Source organism: Neolamprologus multifasciatus, chromosome 9 (assembly GCF_963576455.1).
Source record: "Neolamprologus multifasciatus chromosome 9, fNeoMul1.2, whole genome shotgun sequence".
Classification (NCBI taxonomy): domain Eukaryota; kingdom Metazoa; phylum Chordata; class Actinopteri; order Cichliformes; family Cichlidae; genus Neolamprologus; species Neolamprologus multifasciatus.
Genome location: NC_140447.1, coordinates 18,220,506 through 18,241,259, shown reverse-complemented (window position 1 = coordinate 18,241,259; position 20,754 = coordinate 18,220,506). Strand labels below are relative to the sequence as shown.

General features: G+C 42.4%; 2 protein-coding genes across 3 annotated transcripts; one reads left to right on the top strand and one right to left on the bottom strand.

Annotated features, from left to right (window-relative positions):
* Window positions 1-2,030: 2,030 nt before the first annotated feature.
* rnf6 (ring finger protein (C3H2C3 type) 6) lies at window positions 2,031-8,788 on the bottom strand. Of its 2 annotated transcripts, none has more exons than XM_085173313.1 (4): window positions 8,664-8,788; window positions 7,503-7,658; window positions 7,234-7,398; window positions 2,031-5,694 (listed from the first exon to the last, which is right to left on the bottom strand). In XM_085173313.1, exons 2-4 carry the CDS (start codon window positions 7,642-7,644, stop codon window positions 3,848-3,850), a joined length of 2,154 nt encoding a protein of 717 aa, XP_085029439.1. In that variant the 5' UTR covers window positions 7,645-7,658; window positions 8,664-8,788; the 3' UTR covers window positions 2,031-3,847. The 2 variants fall into 2 exon arrangements, with proteins under 2 accessions (XP_085029439.1, XP_085029440.1); XM_085173314.1 differs by lacking the exon at window positions 8,664-8,788 and adding an exon at window positions 8,042-8,657.
* A 1,171-nt stretch (window positions 8,789-9,959) lies between these two features.
* cdk8 (cyclin dependent kinase 8) lies at window positions 9,960-20,371 on the top strand. The gene is made up of 13 exons (XM_085173325.1): window positions 9,960-10,428; window positions 11,748-11,823; window positions 12,265-12,375; window positions 13,050-13,190; window positions 13,636-13,693; window positions 13,776-13,907; window positions 13,995-14,138; window positions 14,845-14,914; window positions 15,100-15,172; window positions 17,819-17,916; window positions 18,124-18,202; window positions 18,390-18,548; window positions 19,306-20,371. The coding sequence occupies exons 1-13, from the start codon at window positions 10,301-10,303 to the stop codon at window positions 19,429-19,431; spliced, it is 1,395 nt and encodes a 464-aa protein (XP_085029451.1). The 5' UTR covers window positions 9,960-10,300; the 3' UTR covers window positions 19,432-20,371.
* The last annotated feature ends 383 nt before the right edge of the window (window positions 20,372-20,754 follow it).

The window sequence follows — 20,754 nt, the reverse complement described above, 5'->3', positions numbered from 1 at the left end:
ATCATACTTCGTCATACAATGAGAACAGGACAAATCAACAATTGACACTGACTAATTAATATTATATTATTGTATATATTGTTTGGAGTTTAGTCTGTTACTGTTACTATTTTTACCATTTCTTCTTGGAGGAACTGTAACCCACATAATTTCCTTAGGGATTAAGAAAGTATTCTGATTCTTAATGTTTTAGGATACATGACCTGCCATTATCCAATGACACATCTGCTTACCTGTGTCTTTTGCTCGTTCCTCCTTGTAGGAGCCATAATTAAATGTATTGAATTTTAAGGATCACTGGGTTTTTATTTGTTTGGTTGCTATGGTGATGTGTAACGGGAGTCACGTGGGTGCTAGCGGCGACATTAAGAGGGCGTTGTTAGTCTGTCATTCACTGGTTTGATTTTGACAGAGAGGAGGGCTGGGTAGCCGTAGTTTTTGTTGACCGCAGCACAACGAGTTTCCCCTTGTTGAATTAGAGCCTGTGATATTTTAAGAGTTTGAATCGCGAGCCGATCACATTGCTCTGTAAACTTTTCAAGCACTTTAATAAACAAGCAAGCAATTCCACCTCTGGCATTACTGCGTAAAGTTGACAGCGCGTCAGGCAAAGAGGCAGGCTCCATCCCCGGCCTCTAGCGACTGTGGAAGTCGCTACACTCCTCTTCTTTTCTCTTTTTTTAAACTTTAAAAACGGGTTGTGTGTGAGACTTTAAATAAACAAAATATAAAATATACATTTTAAATTGTTATTGATCCCTTTACCCCGAGTCCTAAAGTGTATATATATATATATTTTTTTACTCTTAAATATTTATTTTTGTTTTCTTGCACTGCTGTAACTGGAGCCTCGTCGTCTCGTCTCTCTATATACTGGACTGTATGTAGCGGAGATGACAATAAAGTTTACTTTGACTTCAGCAGCAAGCAGGCTCACCGAGGGCTCTTACGCTCACTTTTCGTGTATAGAATTTTGAAAAAACATCGGTGCAAATTATAAGTCTGTATCATGATGTCTGGTGTTTTCGTGTTTGTTTTATTTCGAGAGTTGGTAATTTTTGCTGCTCCAGCCAATCCCCCGTCGCCCCGCCCTCTCCTCCCTGTGCCGCAAGCAGCAGGCGCACCTCGCAAACGGAGGGCGCCCTTACTCCCATGGGCTATAGAAAATCGATCGGTGCCTATGCCATTCCCAATATGGGCTCGCATGATGTCGGGGCAGCATGAGTACAAGCTATTTTTTTTTTTTTTACCGATGCCCGTGATGCCGCCCCCCACCACGATGCCGCCCCGGGCAACCGCCCGTGTCGCCCGTATCTAAAACCGCTACTGTCTGCGTATCCATGGCACGCTGGTGCGCACGCCAAAGACGCGCATAATTAAGCGCGTGTAATCTCTATCTCGCTTTCTGTCACTAAGGCAACCAGGTAAACAGGTCTATCAAACAAAATGAAAACACGGAGGAGACAAGTAGGTACCTAATAGAAAAATAAATACGATGAAATATAAATGTAAAAATTGCTACAAGTTGAAAACTTGCCAAAAGTGCCAATCAAATATATGGTTTATATCGATGTAGCTCATGATCAGTTTCGCTGAATGTGTGAGTGAAATTTGATACTTTTGCTTGATTTTTCAGTATAAAAACATCGGGACGTTTGAGCTTATTGTATATTACTGTTTAATAATTATATGCAAATGATCTCTTATAGATACGTGTGTGTGTTCATAGTACATTTTAATGACATAGCTTTGAAAACTGAGAACTAACAATGTCCAAACTTAGTTTTTCATATCTTAACACAAATTATTTCAATAACTGTTCTTTTTGTATGTTTTTATTTTGTAAAGTTACTCTCCTCATTACACTTGTAAGATCACAATAATAAAATTAAAGTGAATTCTTTTGGTGGTTGTTTGATTTAAAGTGTGATGATTAATCTATTATATCCTCTAAAGAGCGGCATGGGATGACGCCCTGGCCTGAATCACTGCGCAGACAGTTTCAACCATATACATCCATACAGTAGAAATTCCAGCATAACAAAGCGGCATTTTATTACACTGTTAAGGAGCAGAGAAGAAAACCGTCTTCATTTTATTACATAGTAACATGTTCATCATAGCCGTTTCATTTACTCTCATCACATTGTAACATTTCATATTTCAGAGGTTGATTTCCATCTTATTAAATACAAACAGAATAAATAGTTACTCCTGAACTGCCCACAATTTTCTCTAAGGTGAACATGCACCAGAGAGAAGCCTTCTGAGAACCAGGTTTGATTGGTACACCGGACCTTTCCCCCCCCCTCACACACACATAATTATACCAAACACACACACACACACACACACACACACATACTTACCACACGCTCAGACATTCTTATAGACTAAACTGCACAAATCCTGCAGCTTTGTTAGTGATGTGTTAACTGCACAGGCAGAGTAGCTCTTGTGCAATCACCGATGTACAAAGTGACACTGGTGGGGAAAATGCTGACTGGGTGGCTCAGCTAAATATCCCACCTGTTTTACACTAGAAATGCAACATTTGTCCATGTTATGTAAAAACAAACAAAGAGCAAAGAGAAATATATTACTAGCACGGCCTTATTCACACGTGTGCACTTGCAATGAAACTTTAACAGATAGCTATCATTGCACAGACCCAATCAGGGGGGCAAAGAATGAGTAAACAGGTTCTCATTAGCAGAACATTTCTGGACAAGTTCATTATTGAAAAAACATTTTTCCTGCACCAGTCTCATGAATAAAGACTTGAGTTAGCCAGAGAACCGCAAAAACTGAAAATCAATTTTTCTTTTTGTTTTTAATTCCATGTGAGAGGCTAACTACGCAACCTCGTGACAAAGGTCCTGTCAGGTGTGGACCTAAAAACAGGAACCAACAAACATTAATTTCTTAACAAGACTTTAAGTGGAGATGATATTCAGGCGTTACAATGTAAACAACAATGAACAGCAAAACAAACAATACTGTTTTTTCCCCTCTGCATTGCACAACTCATACTGACAAGTCTGAATTCCTGATTATCACATTTTGCATTTCATTGAAACTGTGCTGCTCATATGGCTAATGTTAATGATAACAAAGTGGCTGTTTTTAGCAGGTTACTTTAATGGATGACTTCTATGTTGTGACTATATGGGACTTAAGGGCTTAAACAAATACTACTAGATGGACAGAGTATAGTTTCAAAATTAAAGACATTCCTCATTTATACCCGACAAATCAAACAATTCTTAACCAATTGTAATGGGACACTTTTAAATGGATGTTGAAAAATGAAGCTAAAATAAGCTAAGCTTCCTCCTTTCATTCTGAATAAATCGCATGTGAAGAGCAGCTTTCTTCAAAACCCTTAAATATAAGCAGTGGTGAGTTATTTACATCCTATATTGGAAGAGAAATCAAGCCTAGAAGTGATTTGTATAGTCCAGCCGTGACAGAGACGTTGCCGCGTGTCAGACATCAAAGATTTAAAGTGAGACTATTCAGCAGCAGCTACAGGAGCTCCTTAATAAGCATCAATGCCTTCTATAGACAAGTTTCTGAAGCGTCATCGCAGAGTCAAGCGAACTAGATCACAGGAAGAAGAAAATAAAATAATGAGTTGTTGAAAACCAAAGGTCTAAAAAAATAAAGTTTTGTTTATTCTCTGCATTTATAGTTTCTTATTCCACACTTTTGGTTCAACCTTCTTCAACACAATGAGCAATCAAAGAAATTAAACCATGAAAGCGCTATGTACATGCAAAGCCCACTTGGATCTGCTCAGTTCAGGGAGCCAGGAGCGGGATAGTTGTGTTTGTGAGATAATAGGTCAGTCATGATGCACTGAAAGTATAGGCTGCCTGCAGATGGGGCAGGTGTTATTTTCAGAGAGCCAGCGGTCGATGCAGTGGACATGGAATTCGTGAGAGCAGGGCAGGCGGCGCAGCTTGTTGCCTTGGACATACTCGTTTATGCAGACGCTGCAGGCTCGACCAATCTCCCCCTCCAGGCTGGCCTGACCATACGTACGCGTTGATAGATTGTCAATCTGCTCTTTGGTCAGGCCCCTCGGATGTTCATCATCCTCTTCGTCATTGAGCAGGAAGAAATGTGCCAGCCGCAAGATTGGTAGAGTACCGTTCTCTACTAGGTTGTTGGTGTCTCTGCTGGTAGGCCGTCCGTCTGTGGTGCTCACTACTCCTCCGAGCCTAGCCTGCCCATTCTGGTCCTCATCACTTCCCACCAGCCCCACCCTCTCGTGAACTACCCCACCTGTACTAACCTGGCCAGGTGCACTCTCATTTGTATTCAGGCGACTGGCCGGGCTGTTGTTACCGTTTGTACCATTAGGATCTGAATGGTTAGGTGCAACAGTTTCGGAATCGGCCTCTGTCTCCATTAGGGAGCTAAGCTCTCCAAATCCAGTCATGATCTGGCGCAAGATTGAACGTAGGGCAGTGGAGTTGGGTTCACCCAGGCCTGTCTCACTGATACGCCTCAGAGGAATCCGAATAGTGCTGACGTAGGTGCGAATCCCAGCTCGCTCAGAGCGAGAAATGGTGCGTCGAAATCCACCACTGTCACTTTCAAATGTCACTGTATTTTCAGCAACGCGAGCACGAGATCGTGTCCTGCTGGCGATGCTGTCTCTATCGCGGTTTTCACCAGGTCGAATCCTTCTCACCTGCAGGTCCAACATGATGGTTGGATGTCTTCGCACTGCTGAACTTCCTGCTCCTATTACTTGTGATTCACTTTCACGTTCAACCATCTCTACAGCTGGCTCCGTTGGAACAACGGGTTCTGACACAGCCTCTCCAGTCTCCATTGACACAGAGGCTGTGCCACTGCCTGATTCAACAGTATTAATGGATGAGCTGCTGGAATCACTACTGGATAGCAGAGTGGTACTAGCAGCACTAACTCTGTGTAAAGGGGAACGACTTCGCCTTGACATGCGCGATGAAAGCCCACTTCCATACGCAGCTCTGCGTGTGCGACCATGCGATCGAGTCCTACTGCCACGGGATTCGTGTCCCGCTGCTGGAGCCTGTGTCGCAGACTGGGATGACACCCGGGGGCAGTCTATAGAAGCAGGCGCATCATTACGCCCCTGCTCGCCTTCTACATTCAAGGCTTGCTGTTGTACAGGTATAGTTTGATCAGGAGGAGGGTTTGGAACGTTGGGAGGAGGTGTTAAAGAGTGCAAAGTGCCACCTCTCCTTTGAGTAGCAGCTGAGGACACTACTGGTGGAGGAAGTGCAGGGGGGCTCATAGAAAGTGTGGTAGTGCTGCTGCGTGTACGCCGTGTCTGCACCCGCCTACTGATGGCTGGGCGGGGGGTAGGGTATGGGGCAGGCCTTGGCGTGGTTGAAGGGCGAGAGGTTGAAAAGGAGGAAGCAGTTCGTATTGAGGGTGATGTATTTGGGGCAGTCACTGGTGGGTCTGAGGCATCCACAGTCTCATTATGCTCCCCTGGCTCTGGCTGGTCATGGTTGATGTTGATCTCCAGGCTAAAGCGGAATTCTCCACTGTTCGGGTTGGTCCGGCTGACAGCACGCCATGTCTGATTGCCACTCTGGCCGCTGCGAGTAGCATTACCAGTGCGTCTGAAAGTATTCAGCCACTCCAGTAATGAGTCACCATTAGAAGTTTCTGCTCCGGGTTCTGTGCCCCCTGTAGGAAGAAAAAAAAAAATTAAGAAAAAAAAAGTTACGACTAGGTAAATTAAATAATTAAATTTACTTCTCTTTTCACAGGTCTCTAGCAGAAATCTTGCTTTTGTTCTCTTGCAACAATATGAAAGCCATTTTAAACTATTCAAAACCAGTACTTAGACTGCATTTACTGTCAGGCTAAAACAAATACAAACACGGTTCCACAAAGCATGCCGTCTTGTTTGGTACCAGCTTAGGCAAGGTTTAAAATAAATACAAGACCTTCACAGAACATTTTGTGAAACCCGTCTTTTGTCATCGTTTTTTTTCCCTTTTTCCTTTTATAGCTGCCAAAGTCAAGTCCTTAAAGGTTATTTTGTGTTTTTCCTGTCACATTTTTTTAAATCAAAAATTAAGCAACTTTTGGCTGTGTTACAACTGTTGTCGTTATTTTGTGTAATATGTAAATCTGAGTGTGCAGGTGCCTCTCCGTGATTGGTGCATCCAGGCGGGGAACAACATATAAGAAGACACCGCCATGGATGATTCGTTTATTGGACATTGCTTTGAAGCTGATGGCCAGTCATTTGTGGACATTCTAAGCTCCAGTTCCCTCGGTAACCCCCTAATAAGTTTACTACCAGGTCATATGTCAATCATGGGTAGTCTTCAATCTCATTACTAGTCTGTTCATTTACTCCTCTGAAAGTTGACAAAGGTTTATCATGAGTGACACCTACTTCCTTTCCCCTGCAGTCATTTTGTCTTTATTCACTTGAATTTTGATGACTTTCTAGGGTCTCTAGTCGCCACATTTCTGTGAATTGCTTCCAGTGTGTACGCAGCTTTAGGGGTCACCACAGCAGATGGATCCCTAAAGACCCCGGTATACCCCTTCGTTTGTGACTTCACACGTCACCAGTGCTTGTCACATAGCCACTTCTATTTGCTCTCATTGGACAGGCGCAGGTAGCTGCTGCTGTATTCTGATGAATGACAGGTGCCGCAACTCAGACAATACCACCACATTAGCGCTGATATAGGAAGAGAAGTAGACAAAACTGAAAGTAAAGACATTTGAAATGTCTTTACTTTCAAATGTCATTTCAAATGACATTTGAAATGACATTGGGTAAATGCCCAATGTCAAAAAAAATCCAGAGCAATTTTTTTTCCATCTCTTCAAACTGCTGCAGCATCTCCCTAAGTATAATCTGTGAATCTCTGACCTTCTCTACTGATACATCTTTAAAACTGCAGTGAAAACTGACATGATTGTAAACTCTTATCTTAAACTCTGCTGCAGAGCTAGCAGCACAATCTGCCAGGTTACAAAAGTCACGAGATGCACAATCAACCAAAACGACAGCTAATGGTGAACAGCTGGGTCTGCTTCTCACCCCAGAATCAAACCACAGATCTTTTGCATGTAAGGTGAATGTTCTACCACTATACCACAGAGCCATTTAACTCAAAAGTGACTTTGGGGCTTAACATAACAAAACAAAACATCACGAAAGCCAGATCTGGAAAGATTAAGGAAAGAAGTCCTTCCTACCTGCTCCTCGTCTCCCTCCAGCACCTCTCTCTTCTCCCTCACCGCTGCTGCTCTGCTGCTCTCCAGACTCAGAAGTCTGCGAGTGCTGCTCGGAGGAAGGCTGAGATGACAAACGCTCTTTTGCTCCATCCAGACGCTGGCGGAGCTCTTCAGCCGTCACCTCCCCTATAAAACAAAATTTCACAGGCTTTGTGTTTTTTGTACAATAAAAATAACTGTGGGTACAGATCCAACAACACGGTGCAAAAGCATCAAGTGCCCCTCCTTACCAGGAGTGCCCAGCAGGTTGCCATCTCTCATTAGACGGTACTCTTCTTCACTCAGTTCATTAATGAAGTGATAGTACGCCTCCTCCCTTCGAAGACGCTCTGCCTGCCTCCGCCGTTCATCTCCCCCACCAGGAGGGTCCATCACCGTATAAAGTGCTGGCAGACAATAAGCAAGAGTTAGTCACGGATGATCTGTCACTTAAATTTACCCTCTGTAGATATTTGTCTTTCTAATATGTTGCATATGAACAAGTCATGTGTTAGCTAATGGTCATCTGATTCGGTTATGGACAGGCAAAAACCACACCGTTATATAGCGAGCAGTTACTATAAATATGAGCTGTTTGCTCAACGTTGTCTTTGAGTGACTATTTCTACCCAAGGGCAACAGTTAAATCAACGCCATCCATTTTCTGTCGAAACACTTACAGAAAAAGAATGGAAATGGCTACGTTAATCTCGCTAACGTTTAGCCTAGAGGCTAGCGCCAAAAATTCATCAAATTTAATATGTATGCACATGCTCAGTTAAATCCCTACCACGGTAAATCTAAGGGATAGTGTAACAATGAAGGAGTCATCACGAAACCTAACATTAACGCAGTGACAACAGTATCCACGGAAGGCCATGTTGAAGGCAGCGGAATAAAGCAACAAAACTGGCGTTGTCATCCTGGTTAGCCACCAATCAGCGGCGTAATCTCAAAGACGGACACGCCAGGCGTCCAATCAGTGTTGAACATAGGCGGGCCGTGATAAACCGAAAGGGAGGCTTCCTCCATGTAAACGCAGGGCAAACAGTGAAAGACAAAGAATCTCGTCAGCGCTATTAGAGAATTACAAAATCAAGATGTTGACACATAGTAGCGATTAACGACAACATTGGCTCAACATTACAATAAGAATTGTGGATATTTTAAAAGCCATTTAAGTGCGCAATGCTTCAGCTGCTAACTCAGCGCTAGCTCGTTAGCACAACCAGCGTTAGCGACTATCACTTAGCTCCGCTAGCCGACCCACCAGCGAGCTGCGAGGCTCATTAACTTATCATAATTTATTATGACAGAACATTTTCTCAAGCAGTGGGAGTACACGGAACCTATCACTTAACCCTAACACACTTTTATAAGAGATGACAGTGGCATGTAAAAGAATTTCGTACCTGACGAGGCAGCTGTAATATGGACGGTTCGCTTTGCTCCCTCTTCACTCTCTCAAATCAAGATGGGACCAGCGGTGCTGCACTACAGCGTCGGTCAAAAACAAGATGCCTGGCTATAATAGTTCCTACCTAACATAACATCAAAGCTAAGCTCAAGGTTTGGCTGACCTAGGTGACAGCAGTGAATGTCAGTGTAAAAGCATAATTTATAAAGTTGCTATACTTTTATTCAGCTATACTATACTATCAAATATACTATCTAAAACTTCAAAGTTATTTTCTCAGAAATGTGAGTTCGTAAGATGAAATTTTGAGATTAAAACCCGGAAATCTTGACTTTTTTTTAGTGAACAAGCTTCCATACCACATTAGGCTTCTTGTTTGCCTTCGTTTAAATTATTTTAAATATTCTAAATATTCAGCTAATCATATATTGTATCTCAGTCATAACTGCCACTCTTTATTGGAAATTATAAAGGTTGCTGGCTGCAGAAACTAAAATAGCTCTTCCAACATCTCAGGGTATGGTGATGAGTGGATAGGTTCTTGGACCAATCATAGCAGTTTTCCATTTTTAAAATACTTTAAGCTGATTCCCTTAGATTTCCAATGGGAGTGGGACCAGGAGGGTCAGGATTAGAAATTAGCATATCAGAGGCACACCTCAAGAGTGCTGAACATGTGCAGAGCAGGGATAGTGGATATATTGAACAAAGGTACTGAAGATAGAGCTGCCAGGGAGGAGGAAAAGAGGAAGACCACAGAGGAGGTTCATGGACGTAGTGAAAGGGGACATGCAGAGGGTTGGTGTAACAGAGGAGGATGCTAGAGATATGGTGACCTGGAGGGAGATGATGCACTGTGGTGACGACTAAAGGGAGCAGCAAAAAGAAGATGATAAAAAGAGTTTAAAAGCATATTGTTTCATTATTCTATCCCGTGCTTGCCCATTCAACAATAATCTGTTTGGACAGTCTTTTTCTTTTCATAATATAGTGCTATTTAAAACATACTTTACTTATTCTCTTGAATTAAAATCAAACGCATGACTGCTTTCTTTGTGGTGGACAGAATATGCAGATATTTGTTTGCACGGCCCTCTTATAGCCACATAATAACCCACAATACGGAAAAGAATAAGCTAACTTCTCCTTAGCATAAAGACGATATGATGAAATTGAAATCAAGTCATATCTCAGCTATATTTGAGTGAGACTGAGAATTTCCACGTGGTGTAGTCAGTCTACCCATTTTTTCTTTGGCTCTTTCTCTGCTGCAGGGCTGTCTTCACGACGTTTTACGACAATGCCGTGCGCGAATACGCCGTCGTTACCGAGTGAAGTGCGTCCCTTTGGAGCAGATACCGGCTGAAGAGAAACGCAGCAACAAGATAAAGGAATATATTTGGGGCTCCGTTTGCACCTGGACTATCTCGGAGCACCGCATATCTCCTTCGGAGCTTTAATTATAAGACGAGAACTCGATGTGAAAGCCGGGCTGGAGGAAGTAAAGAGCCACGCTGGAGAAGGCAACTAGCTGAATTACCAAACCGAGCTCGGTGGAGGAGCCTAGTTGCCTCCCAAGCGACGCTTTAAAAAAGGAAGGAGCAGATACATTCAGGCCAGACGGTGGTGAAAATGGACTATGATTTTAAAGTGAAGCTGACCGGCGAAAGAGAGCGTGTCGAGGACCTGTTTGAGTACGAAGGATGCAAAGTGGGTAGAGGCACATACGGCCATGTATACAAGGCGAAGAGAAAAGATGGGTGAGTTGATGAGCAGCAAGGCCTTTTAGCCAGTGAACCCTTAGCCAGCTTACCCCCCGCCTCCTGCCTCTCTTCTCATCTTCCAAATAAATGTTACCTCTCTCCTCTTCCTCCCCCTTTCAAGGCCACTTGCAGATGTGGGAGTGTTGCAGTGGGTTTGTGTAGAGACAAAAGAGAGCCGTGTGAGCAGTTTCAGCTCGCACTGTTGGGATGCTGATGGAGCTTTGTGTCGCGCACAAAAAACACCGACATACGGTTTACCACCGGGATTGGAGCTTTCCCTTTTCATGCATCTGTTTTGTCACTTATATGCCTAACTCTAGGTACTATTTTATTTAAGCTAAAGTATTTTTTAATGCCCTCCCCCATGTGATGTTGTAAATGTAATACAGCAGGTGCATGTGGAAGCACTTGTTGATGTCTTCTTCTTTTTTGTCTTTCTTATACATGATCTACATGGCTGCAAAGAGACTTATACAAGATTTTGTGTGAATCCAAAAAATAATCCTTAGTTATGCCCAGTTTATGCACTCTTTAGTCTTTTTTTTTTTTTTTTACCCAATTTTAACTGTTGTTTTTTTTTTTTTTTTTTTTTTTTTTTTCTTTTAGCCTTTGCATGAAGTAAAGTAAGGGAACTAGCTGAACCCAAACTGTAGACTCATGTGGTGCATGGTTAGTGTGCTAATCTCTCAGGATGCCAGGGCACCACCCACCTTTCTTCCTAAAACTTTCCTGCTGTTTCTAATGCCAGCCTTGTAACAGCCTTAACTGTGTCTGGACTAGAGCTGGGGGAGAGCTCAAGACGGTTTAAGCTACTAGTCCCGTTATTACAGCCCGGACATACTGGCAGCAGGAACCACACAAAAGAGCCCTAAAGTGTTTAAAGATGTCTGTATTTCGCTTCAGGAGCCTGCTTTTTTATGAGACTTTTTAGCAGAGTTGCGCTGCTGCTTTTGGACGAGGCCTGACGAGGCACAAAGCTTGGGTTTATGAGATGATTTAGCCCCGGCAGAGGGAGGGGTTGTAACCAATTCGTTCAAGTAAGCGCCAGTGCCAGTGCTCTGTTTGTCCCTTGCCAGCTGCCAGACAGGCCCTGTTTCCTTTCCCTCTCTATTGTTTTGACCCTCAGAGGTGAGCTTGATTACACAAATTTGGAGGTAATGCAACTCGGCCTCTTCTCAGAGTCCCACTGGCAGCTGCCAAGTGCCCCCCTTTATGTTGTTGTGCAAACGGCTCTCAGGGGGCCCTCAGTCTGGGCTGGTCTGGTGTTGATGTTGCTCTACCTTTCTCTGTGTGTGTGTGTGTGTGTGTGTTTGTAGGAAGGATGATAAGGACTACGCCCTCAAGCAGATTGAAGGCACTGGCATCTCCATGTCAGCCTGCAGAGAGATTGCAGTAAGAGCTGCTTGGCTTACTCTGTTCCTTTTGTTTGGTCTGTGATTAAACACCTTCGTGCCATTCCAGGCACTTTATGTAACGTCTGAATGACATTCACATGCTAGTTTTTGTCAAGAAAATGAAAAATGTGAAATACAAGCAATCGTAAAGTTGGAAAGTCAGGAAGCAGATTTTAATGCAGTGCATATAGGGAGTAGACACCGAATTAGTCACAAGCATTTAAAAAAAAAAAAAAAAAAAAAATCTTACTGCCAAAGATTGAAAGTGTTCAGTTGAGGAGATGATATCATGTCCACCCCCCTGTTTAAGTATAATTTCTGGTAATCAATACAGTCACAAAAATAAGTGCAAAGTTTCTCTTTCGTTACGTCATTTTCATTCATGATGTCTGTAATGAGATTGTGTGGTTGGCCTTCTGAGTGGGTTTGTATGTTGCAGCTGCTGCGGGAGCTGAAGCACCCCAATGTCATCTCACTGCAGAAGGTTTTCCTGTCACATGCTGACCGTAAAGTATGGCTGCTCTTTGACTATGCTGAACATGATCTCTGGGTAAAATGCAAACACACAACACACACATATACACACACTTGACCTGCATGACATGACTTACCACACATATTATGAGGGTAATGCATGTTGGGGGGGTTTAAATAGTTTGTTTTAAGCATTTATTTATTAGTTTATATTCATATGCATGCATGGGTTGCAGATTTCCACCTATTTTTATGAGCACAAAGACATGACTTAAAATAGGCCTCTCTTCATAATTAGGTCATAAATGTGCATGCAATTTGATAGCTGTTTATTTGTTTTTTGGTTTTTTTTGCATGTCCTTTTAATGCCAATGCATTCACATTCGCCTTTAACCAGTAATAAGGAATGAGACTTGAAATAGTGCTAATTATGCACTGGTAAGTCTCATTAAAGCACACGCATCCACCAAGAAGTATTCCACGTTGAGCAGTTAAACCTCTGCTGCATTACAGTTGACAGAAACAGCTGGCAGAGAATCAGAACTGAGTTAGATGCAGTTTTCTGCCACAGAGCTCCAACAATTGCATTCCCCTCCCAAGGAAGTGGAAACACATGCCACAAACATTAGGCTCTCTCAACTCGCCTGCAGCACACTTACATTTTTGTGATCATCTGTAGCAAAAGAACATGCATTTCAGTCAGTCTGTACGTGCAAAGCCCTCCTCACTGTTTACCCTTTCTTTCCATAGCACATTATTAAGTTCCACAGAGCATCTAAGGCCAACAAGAAGCCGCTTCAGTTGCCTAGAGGAATGGTGAAGTCTCTGCTCTATCAGATTCTGGATGGCATCCATTACCTTCACGCTAACTGGGTCCTTCATAGAGATCTTGTAAGAGGATTGGGGGGAGAGGAGGGTGTTTGGCTACAAGGGAAAATTAGGTTAAACTGTTAATGAGAGACGTAAAGATTGCTATTGGGCTGAGAATATGTGGAGTGCATGTGTCAGTCTGTATGTGTTCAGATGAATATGTAAATGAACAGTATTCTTAGGTTGTTTGGTGAGTAACTAACTTGTTAACACATGAACAGGATGTCAGTTTTCTGCCGTAAGTGAGATCGAAATGTGGTAGACTTTCTCTCTCCTGTTGGGGAAATTGCAGTTATTTGTCCACTAGAGGGCAGCAAGTAAGAGTTGTGATTGCATTACACATGCAGGGCTGTAGTTCAGAAACTGGGCCAAACAAAGCTGAATTAATTACTGGGAAGTTTTCCTGTCAGATGTCTGGAGTGTGGAAACATTTTTATCTGTGTTTGTGTGTCTTTGTCTCCATCAGAAACCAGCGAACATTTTAGTGATGGGGGAAGGGCCAGAGAGGGGTAGAGTAAAGATTGGTATGTATAGTGTTTTGTTTTTAAAACTTATTTGCTGCTTAGTTTATCTGTCGGTTCATTGACACACATACCCATTGTGCAGCGGACATGGGGTTTGCTCGTCTCTTCAATTCACCGCTGAAGCCTTTAGCCGATCTCGACCCTGTGGTGGTCACCTTCTGGTACAGAGCACCTGAACTGCTCCTGGGAGCTCGGCACTACACCAAAGCCATCGGTGAGATTGTGCGGCACCATCTGTCTTTCTGTCCTCCTTGCGTGTACATGTGCAACCAGTTGAGCTGAAATTAGTGCGTGCTTACAGACATCTGGGCGATTGGCTGCATTTTTGCGGAGCTGCTGACGTCTGAGCCCATATTCCACTGTCGCCAGGAGGATATCAAGACCAGTAACCCTTACCATCATGACCAGCTGGACCGCATCTTTAATGTCATGGGCTTCCCTGCCGGTGAGTCTTGACTGACCCGATTTAAAACATGCATGAAATGATTTACCGGATTTTCCACAGTATTTCTATTAATGGAGTTAACCTGCTATTATACAAAGTGTGTTGCATATTCAGTGGAGAAATTGTGTGGAAAGAAAAGCCTTTTCCATTCCTTGGTCTTTTTCAGGCTCCTCTTTTTTAAAGGCAGTAATGTGGTCTAAGTGCTCTGCACATCAATCCTCTGACATGTTAGATGAAGCCAAGTCACAAACACAGAAACTTGTACTTCTAGGGCTACATTTGGGCCGATTTTTTCCAGCTCACTTAAGCTGCTCCTGCTCTTTTTCCGTCTACTATCACTCCTGCTCTTGCTGTATAATTCACCAGTGTATTTGATGGACTTTGTTTAGATTCTGCAGAAAATGGGGGGAAGTCTTACAGTCTCGTTGCCATGTTTGGCAAGTATATTTATGGGGTTATGCTGAAAAGTTTAGAGATGATGGATGTGAATGCTTACCAGCTTGCAGATAAGCAAGTTCATGTCAGTTTTGTAGGAAATAGATCTTATTATGTTTGCCAGAATGCAGATTGATTATGTACTGTATAAACAATGGGGCGTTGTGTGGAAATTATGAGCGTTTTTGCTTAAAATAAAAACAACCTACATAATATGTCCTTTGTGAGAGGGTGTGACACGCTGTAATCTTGTGTTTTCCTCATTTGACAGATAAAGACTGGGAGGACATCAAAAAGATGCCAGAACACTCCACGCTGATGAAAGACTTTAGGAGGAACACGTGAGTCTGCAGAGCAACACTGCCCTATTTTTTTTCTTTTCTTTTTTTTCTTTTTAAGATCAGAGCAAAGCAGGTCTGCTGGTTAAGACATTTTTGGGTGCTTTGTGTGATTTTTACTCATTTAATAATTGTTATGCAGGATAAATCCACTGAAGGCATGCCATTAATATAATTTTCTCCCACAGATACACAAACTGCAGCCTTATAAAGTACATGGAAAAACATAAAGTTAAACCAGACAGCAAAGCATTCCACTTGGTAAGTTAAAATGTGTCAGTATAGGAGAAGTAGGATGATTACTTGCAAGAGTTTACAGTCATCTGCCATTTTGTTGCTTATACCTGACGTTACTTTTGCTTTTAGAGCGTCCTTTATTCTTCAGATGCAGGGAACATATTTACATGTTAGCATCATGCAGTTGTGGGTAGCATCTCAATGATGTGATTTTCTCCCTCCCAGAGGTGCTTTATTGCATTAATATCTGTTGACTGGAGGCAAGAAAATATGAGATGATATGAGATTTGGGACACGATGCGTTATTGTGCTGAAAGTAGCCTTGAGAAGATTGTACACTGATATCATAAAGGGGTGACATTTAAATGAATAAAGCGTGTGAACCTGCACCCCAAACACTGGTGCACCAGCAGCAGCCTGAATAGTTATTTCCTTCTACACTGAGAAACACTCCAGTGTGTGTGCTAGCTGACAGCAGACCTAACAGTTAGTTACACTTTCACTCTGTTTGCTTGTTTGTATGGCGGCTCGGCCACATTATGTGCCAATCCAAAACCTAAGTAGCCTTAAGTACATATTGGGCTGCACCTATCTGTAATATCGGATATGGATGACTTATGTGGGATTATTTCAGGACTGTTGCAGTAACATTAGGGGATAGGGCAGCTAAATGTAACTACTTTTATTTTCATTGGTACAAATGCTAATAAAGAACAAGAGAGAAGAATATAGAAGGTTAAAGTTGGGGAGTTATAGAACTGTTGTTGTAAAAACTTGAATGAAGCTGAAACAAACTGAGGTGCACCTCCACTAAGTTACGGACATAATGTCTGATTACAGTGTAAATCACAGAGGATGCTGATTACAAGCTGCAAAGAACTTGCATGGCATTTCCACCCTACCCCTTAATCATGAGCCCATTCGGCAGCTGCAGATGTGACACTCGTCACAGAGTAGGAGGACATAGGAGATGTATTGGAATCGGGTCTCAACTGCTGTCTTACAGGAACAACGATGTGGCCCCCTTATTTGGTTGCTGACCTTTTGCACAGAACAGTGAAATACAGGCACAGCCCTGCCTGAAAAATACTGTGTGAAAGAAGCTGGGAATAGGAATGCTGGATGGATCAATATTATCATCAGATTAGGAATTGTTTTTCCGAACCTCCACTGGGCAGTTTTGGCAAGCCTTAATTTACTGTTCAAAACTCACTGTAGTGCCTTTCAGTGTGGTCTTCTCTTGCTGTGACATGTTGCAAATTTGGCAGCGCTCTACTGGACACCTTGTGGTGACAAGTGACTCTGCCATCATTTTTTTTTTTTTTTTTTTTTTTTCAGAGATTCGCTCGTTATGGGATATGACTATCTCTGTAAACTCTACAGATTGTTTTTCAGTAGATAAGCATTTTCATAAACAATGAAACAGTGTTGGGGAGTAACGGAATACATGTACCGCCGTTACGTATTTAAAATACAAAATATGAGTAACTGTATTCCGTTACAGTTACCGTTTAAAAAGGTGGTATTTAGAATACAGTTACTTTGTTGAAATAAATGGATTACACGGCGGTACTTCCCTGTTTCATATTGTCGCGGGTCAGGACTGTTTGGGTTTTGTTTGACAGCTACGTTCTGTTGTTCCAGGCAGCGTTACGGTTGCCATGGTTACAGGGTTATGCTCTCTCTCTGCGTGTTTCCTGGGTGAGCGAGGCCTTTTTGTTGTTGTTGTGCTAAGCTAATAGGCAGAATGCTACAGGCTCTAAAGAATGTAGCCTCATGGGCAGTGTAGTCCGTGCTGCAGGGAGAATGGACTGCCATACACGTTATGTGTCTGTGAGCGAGGGAGGGAGAAAAAGGAAAAGTACGAGCTGTCATCGAGCAAAAACGGGAGCTGGAAGCATGTAAATATAATAATAACCACTGCAGCCAAGAAGAGTGCCTGACGAGCCCAGTTGTAAGTAAGCTATTAAGACTCGACTGTACACCGTGTTCGTGTTTTCCTCCAAAAACAATAAGTTCCGTTGGAGCAGCCTTTCAACGCCTCTCTCTGTCTCTCGCTAGCAAAGTTGACCCAGACAACAAAGTAAAGCTAGTTTTTGGCTACGAGCCCGACACAGAACCCGACGTATTAGTCAGAGGTCCCTTTACTACGGTTCGGAGCCGCGGACCTTCAGTAACAGTAATAAATCACAGCAATAGTACATTCATGTAGTTGTAAACAGCATGATAATATATCAAGTAATCCAAAGTATTCAGAATACGTTACTCTCATTGAGTAACGTAACGGAATACGTTACAGAATACATTTTGGGGCATGTATTCTGTATTCTGTAATGGAATACATTTTAAAAGTAACTTTCCCAACACTGCGCTGAAATCACCCTACCAGGCACTAACAGCCAGCCAGAGTCACTTAAACCACCTTTCTTCTTCAATCTGATGTTCAGTTTGAGCTTCAGCAGATCCATGTGACCAGGACTGTATGTCTAAATGCACTGACTTTGTGTCAAGTGATTGGCTTACTTAGAAATTTTCCCTAACAAGCATTTGAATGGGTGTGACTTGCAAAGTGCCCAGTGTGGTTAGTTAACAAACAAAGTGTGCATTTTCATTGTATGAATTTATTTGTGTCATGTTTGAGACTAACTCTGGGTGCACTATATGTTACAGCTGCAAAAGCTATTGACCATGGACCCCATCCGTAGAATCACATCCGAGCAGGCCATGCAGGACCCCTACTTTTTAGAGGAGCCTTTACCCACCTCTGAGTGAGTTACACTGAACACACTTCCACACACTCCCACACACACAGACTACATTCAACTCACAAGATAGTTTCTTTGTCTTGTGTTCGTCCTTAGCTTAAGTCATATGATCTACGGATGTCTTGAGCAGGTCTCTTAGCTAATTAGCTCAGAGTCATGGGAATTAATGTTTGAAGATGACAAGCCTCTTTGCCTTTTTTTTTTCTCTAGTGTGTTTGCAGGTTGCCAGATTCCCTACCCCAAGAGGGAGTTTCTGACAGAGGAGGAGCCAGAGGACAAGGCAGACAAAGTAAATATTACATATCCATATGCCACATGCTGTATTACTAAAGTCATTAAACATTAATTGATGGGTATATAGATGGGTGTAATATAGAAAACTAAAAGGAGAAATATAGAAAATTCACAATAAAGCTGAGTAACATGTAGTGAAACTTCATGCAGTCCAGGGTGTAATTTATTTTTGTGCCCTTTAGAAAAACCAGCAGCAGCAACAGGGAAATAACCACACAAATGGGGCGGGGCACACAGGCAACCCAGACAACAGCCACGCCCAGGGCCCGCCTCTAAAGAAAGTGCGAGTTGTCCCGCCCACCACTACCTCAGGTGGCCTCATTATGACCTCAGACTACCAGGTAAATCCGTCTTTCTCATATATTCACTGTCACTGTTTCTGGATTGTCATCTATGTTGTTGTTTATTAAATCAGCGAGCGACTTTAATAGAATACATATACAGTGAAATAGCTTTGTTTTGTAGATGAAACGCTCCATTCACAGGCTAGACAAGTTCAGAAATCTCTCGACAGCATAAGATGTTGTGGGCTAGGGTCAAAAATATTATAGCAACCACTCTGAAAAGAATGTTACATGAGATGTAAGTATTGGTAATATACTATGTAATATAATATACTATAAGATTTATACTTTTAATATTCTTTGCAGTGGCAGAACTGAACATGTTAAATACCCTCTCATGCTTGACATATGTATTATTTTACTTTCTGGATGATGGGGAAATGGATTTTTAGCTGCACACATAACCAGAAATGGCAACAAATACCATTTTTGATCTGCAACGTGAGGCGGATGTGAATGTTGGATCATCGTGTTTCAGATGTGACACACATGCTCAGACACAAATCCATCTAATCTGACTGGAAACGTGGAGTGATGGTGTTTTTGCATAATAAAAGTGACTTTACTTAACATGACAGTGAAGTTTCCATGTATCCAACTACTCTTGCATGCAGAATTTAAGATGTCACCACACTAAAAGTGTGATCATTTTACTGGAATATGTTGTTCATTGAGTTTAAATGCAAATTAAACCATTACACAAAGAAGATTTTGTGAATATGTCACTGCTTTCTTTGTTGTTTTCTTCCTGTAGCGCTCCAATCCACATGCTGCCTACCAGAACCCTGGACCAAGCACATCACTGCCCCAGAGCAGCATGGGATATTCCTCTACCTCCCAACAGCCGCCCCAGTACTCCCACCAGACCCACCGCTACTGAAACATCCCTCCCACACACACATACACACGTTAATAGACACATGTACACACACAGCCCTCACCACGCCCACCTGAACGAATGTACCGAGGGATGTGGGGGGCGTCCAAGGCAACAAAACCCACCCTGCCTCACCCCACTTCACCTCACAGAGGGCACCATCTCTACAGCAGTGCGTTAGGCCTGAAAGAAATGGTCTTCACTTTGGTCCAGATAAAGATAACACACCGCAGTATTAGAAACACAGTTATAGAGAAAACGTGATAGGTGAGACACAAAGTGGGAGGAAGGTTTTAAAAAAAATAATAATAAAAAGAAAAAAAAAAGGAAATTTTGATTGAATCCAATCTTTTTCTGTTACTCGGATCTCGGATGTAAGAGAAGATGGCGTGGTTTAAAGGAAATGTTAATCTGTTCCGTCATATCCTCCCCCTTTCTTCTTAACCTGTCTCCTTTACCTACAGCCTACCCCGGCCGGTTTACCCTTTTCCTGTCGAAGCTCGGACGAAACTGAAAGCTGCTATGTGACTGCCAGCGTTGACAGATTTCCTGTCCTCCTGTCTGTCTGTTTATTTTGTGCAAGCGGCCCTACGAGGGCCTCAGCTGAGGACTTTACTGAGCTGCTGTGAAACATGCTGGGAGGATGTGGAGCCACTCGCAGCCGTGGCGTTGAGGGGTTTTTGTTCAGAGAGGACAAAAAAAAAAAAAAAAAAGATTTTAGTAGTTTCTAATTTAATCTGTTTTCATGGTTCTGTTTTCATGGCGAGAGCAGCAAAGCAGCTTGCAATAGCTGACTGCTCATGTGCTGTGGTTAAGCCTTACAACATGATGACAAAACCAACCAATCGCATGGAGGATGGCAGGCGGAACATGCATTGTACTGTAATGTATTGAAATATTTTACATGAAGCAAGTATCCCGACAATAAAAGTGGAAACATCAATGTTGTCACTCTTATTTGTGAAGCGATTTTAGGTAACTCTTTGATCCTATTTATTCTTTTTCTGGGAACAACTGACATCTGCCCCTAATGTGAGCTTCACAAAATTCTTGAGACAAAATTCAGTTTGGGAAAGAAGACAAGACGAGTTTTGCTGATGATATTTGATGCATCGTGGTGACACGAGGCATTCACAAAGTACTGCTGTTTGAAAACGGACAGAAGAAAAAAATCTACTTAACCGCCCAGATGTTAATTTGTGCACTTGACATTACCACAATGACTCCTGAATTTTATTTATTTAATAAGGCCTATATGAAATCTTGCTCAATAATGGGTTATTATAGTAGAGATCTAGCTGAATCATGTTTAAAAAGGCCGTCAAC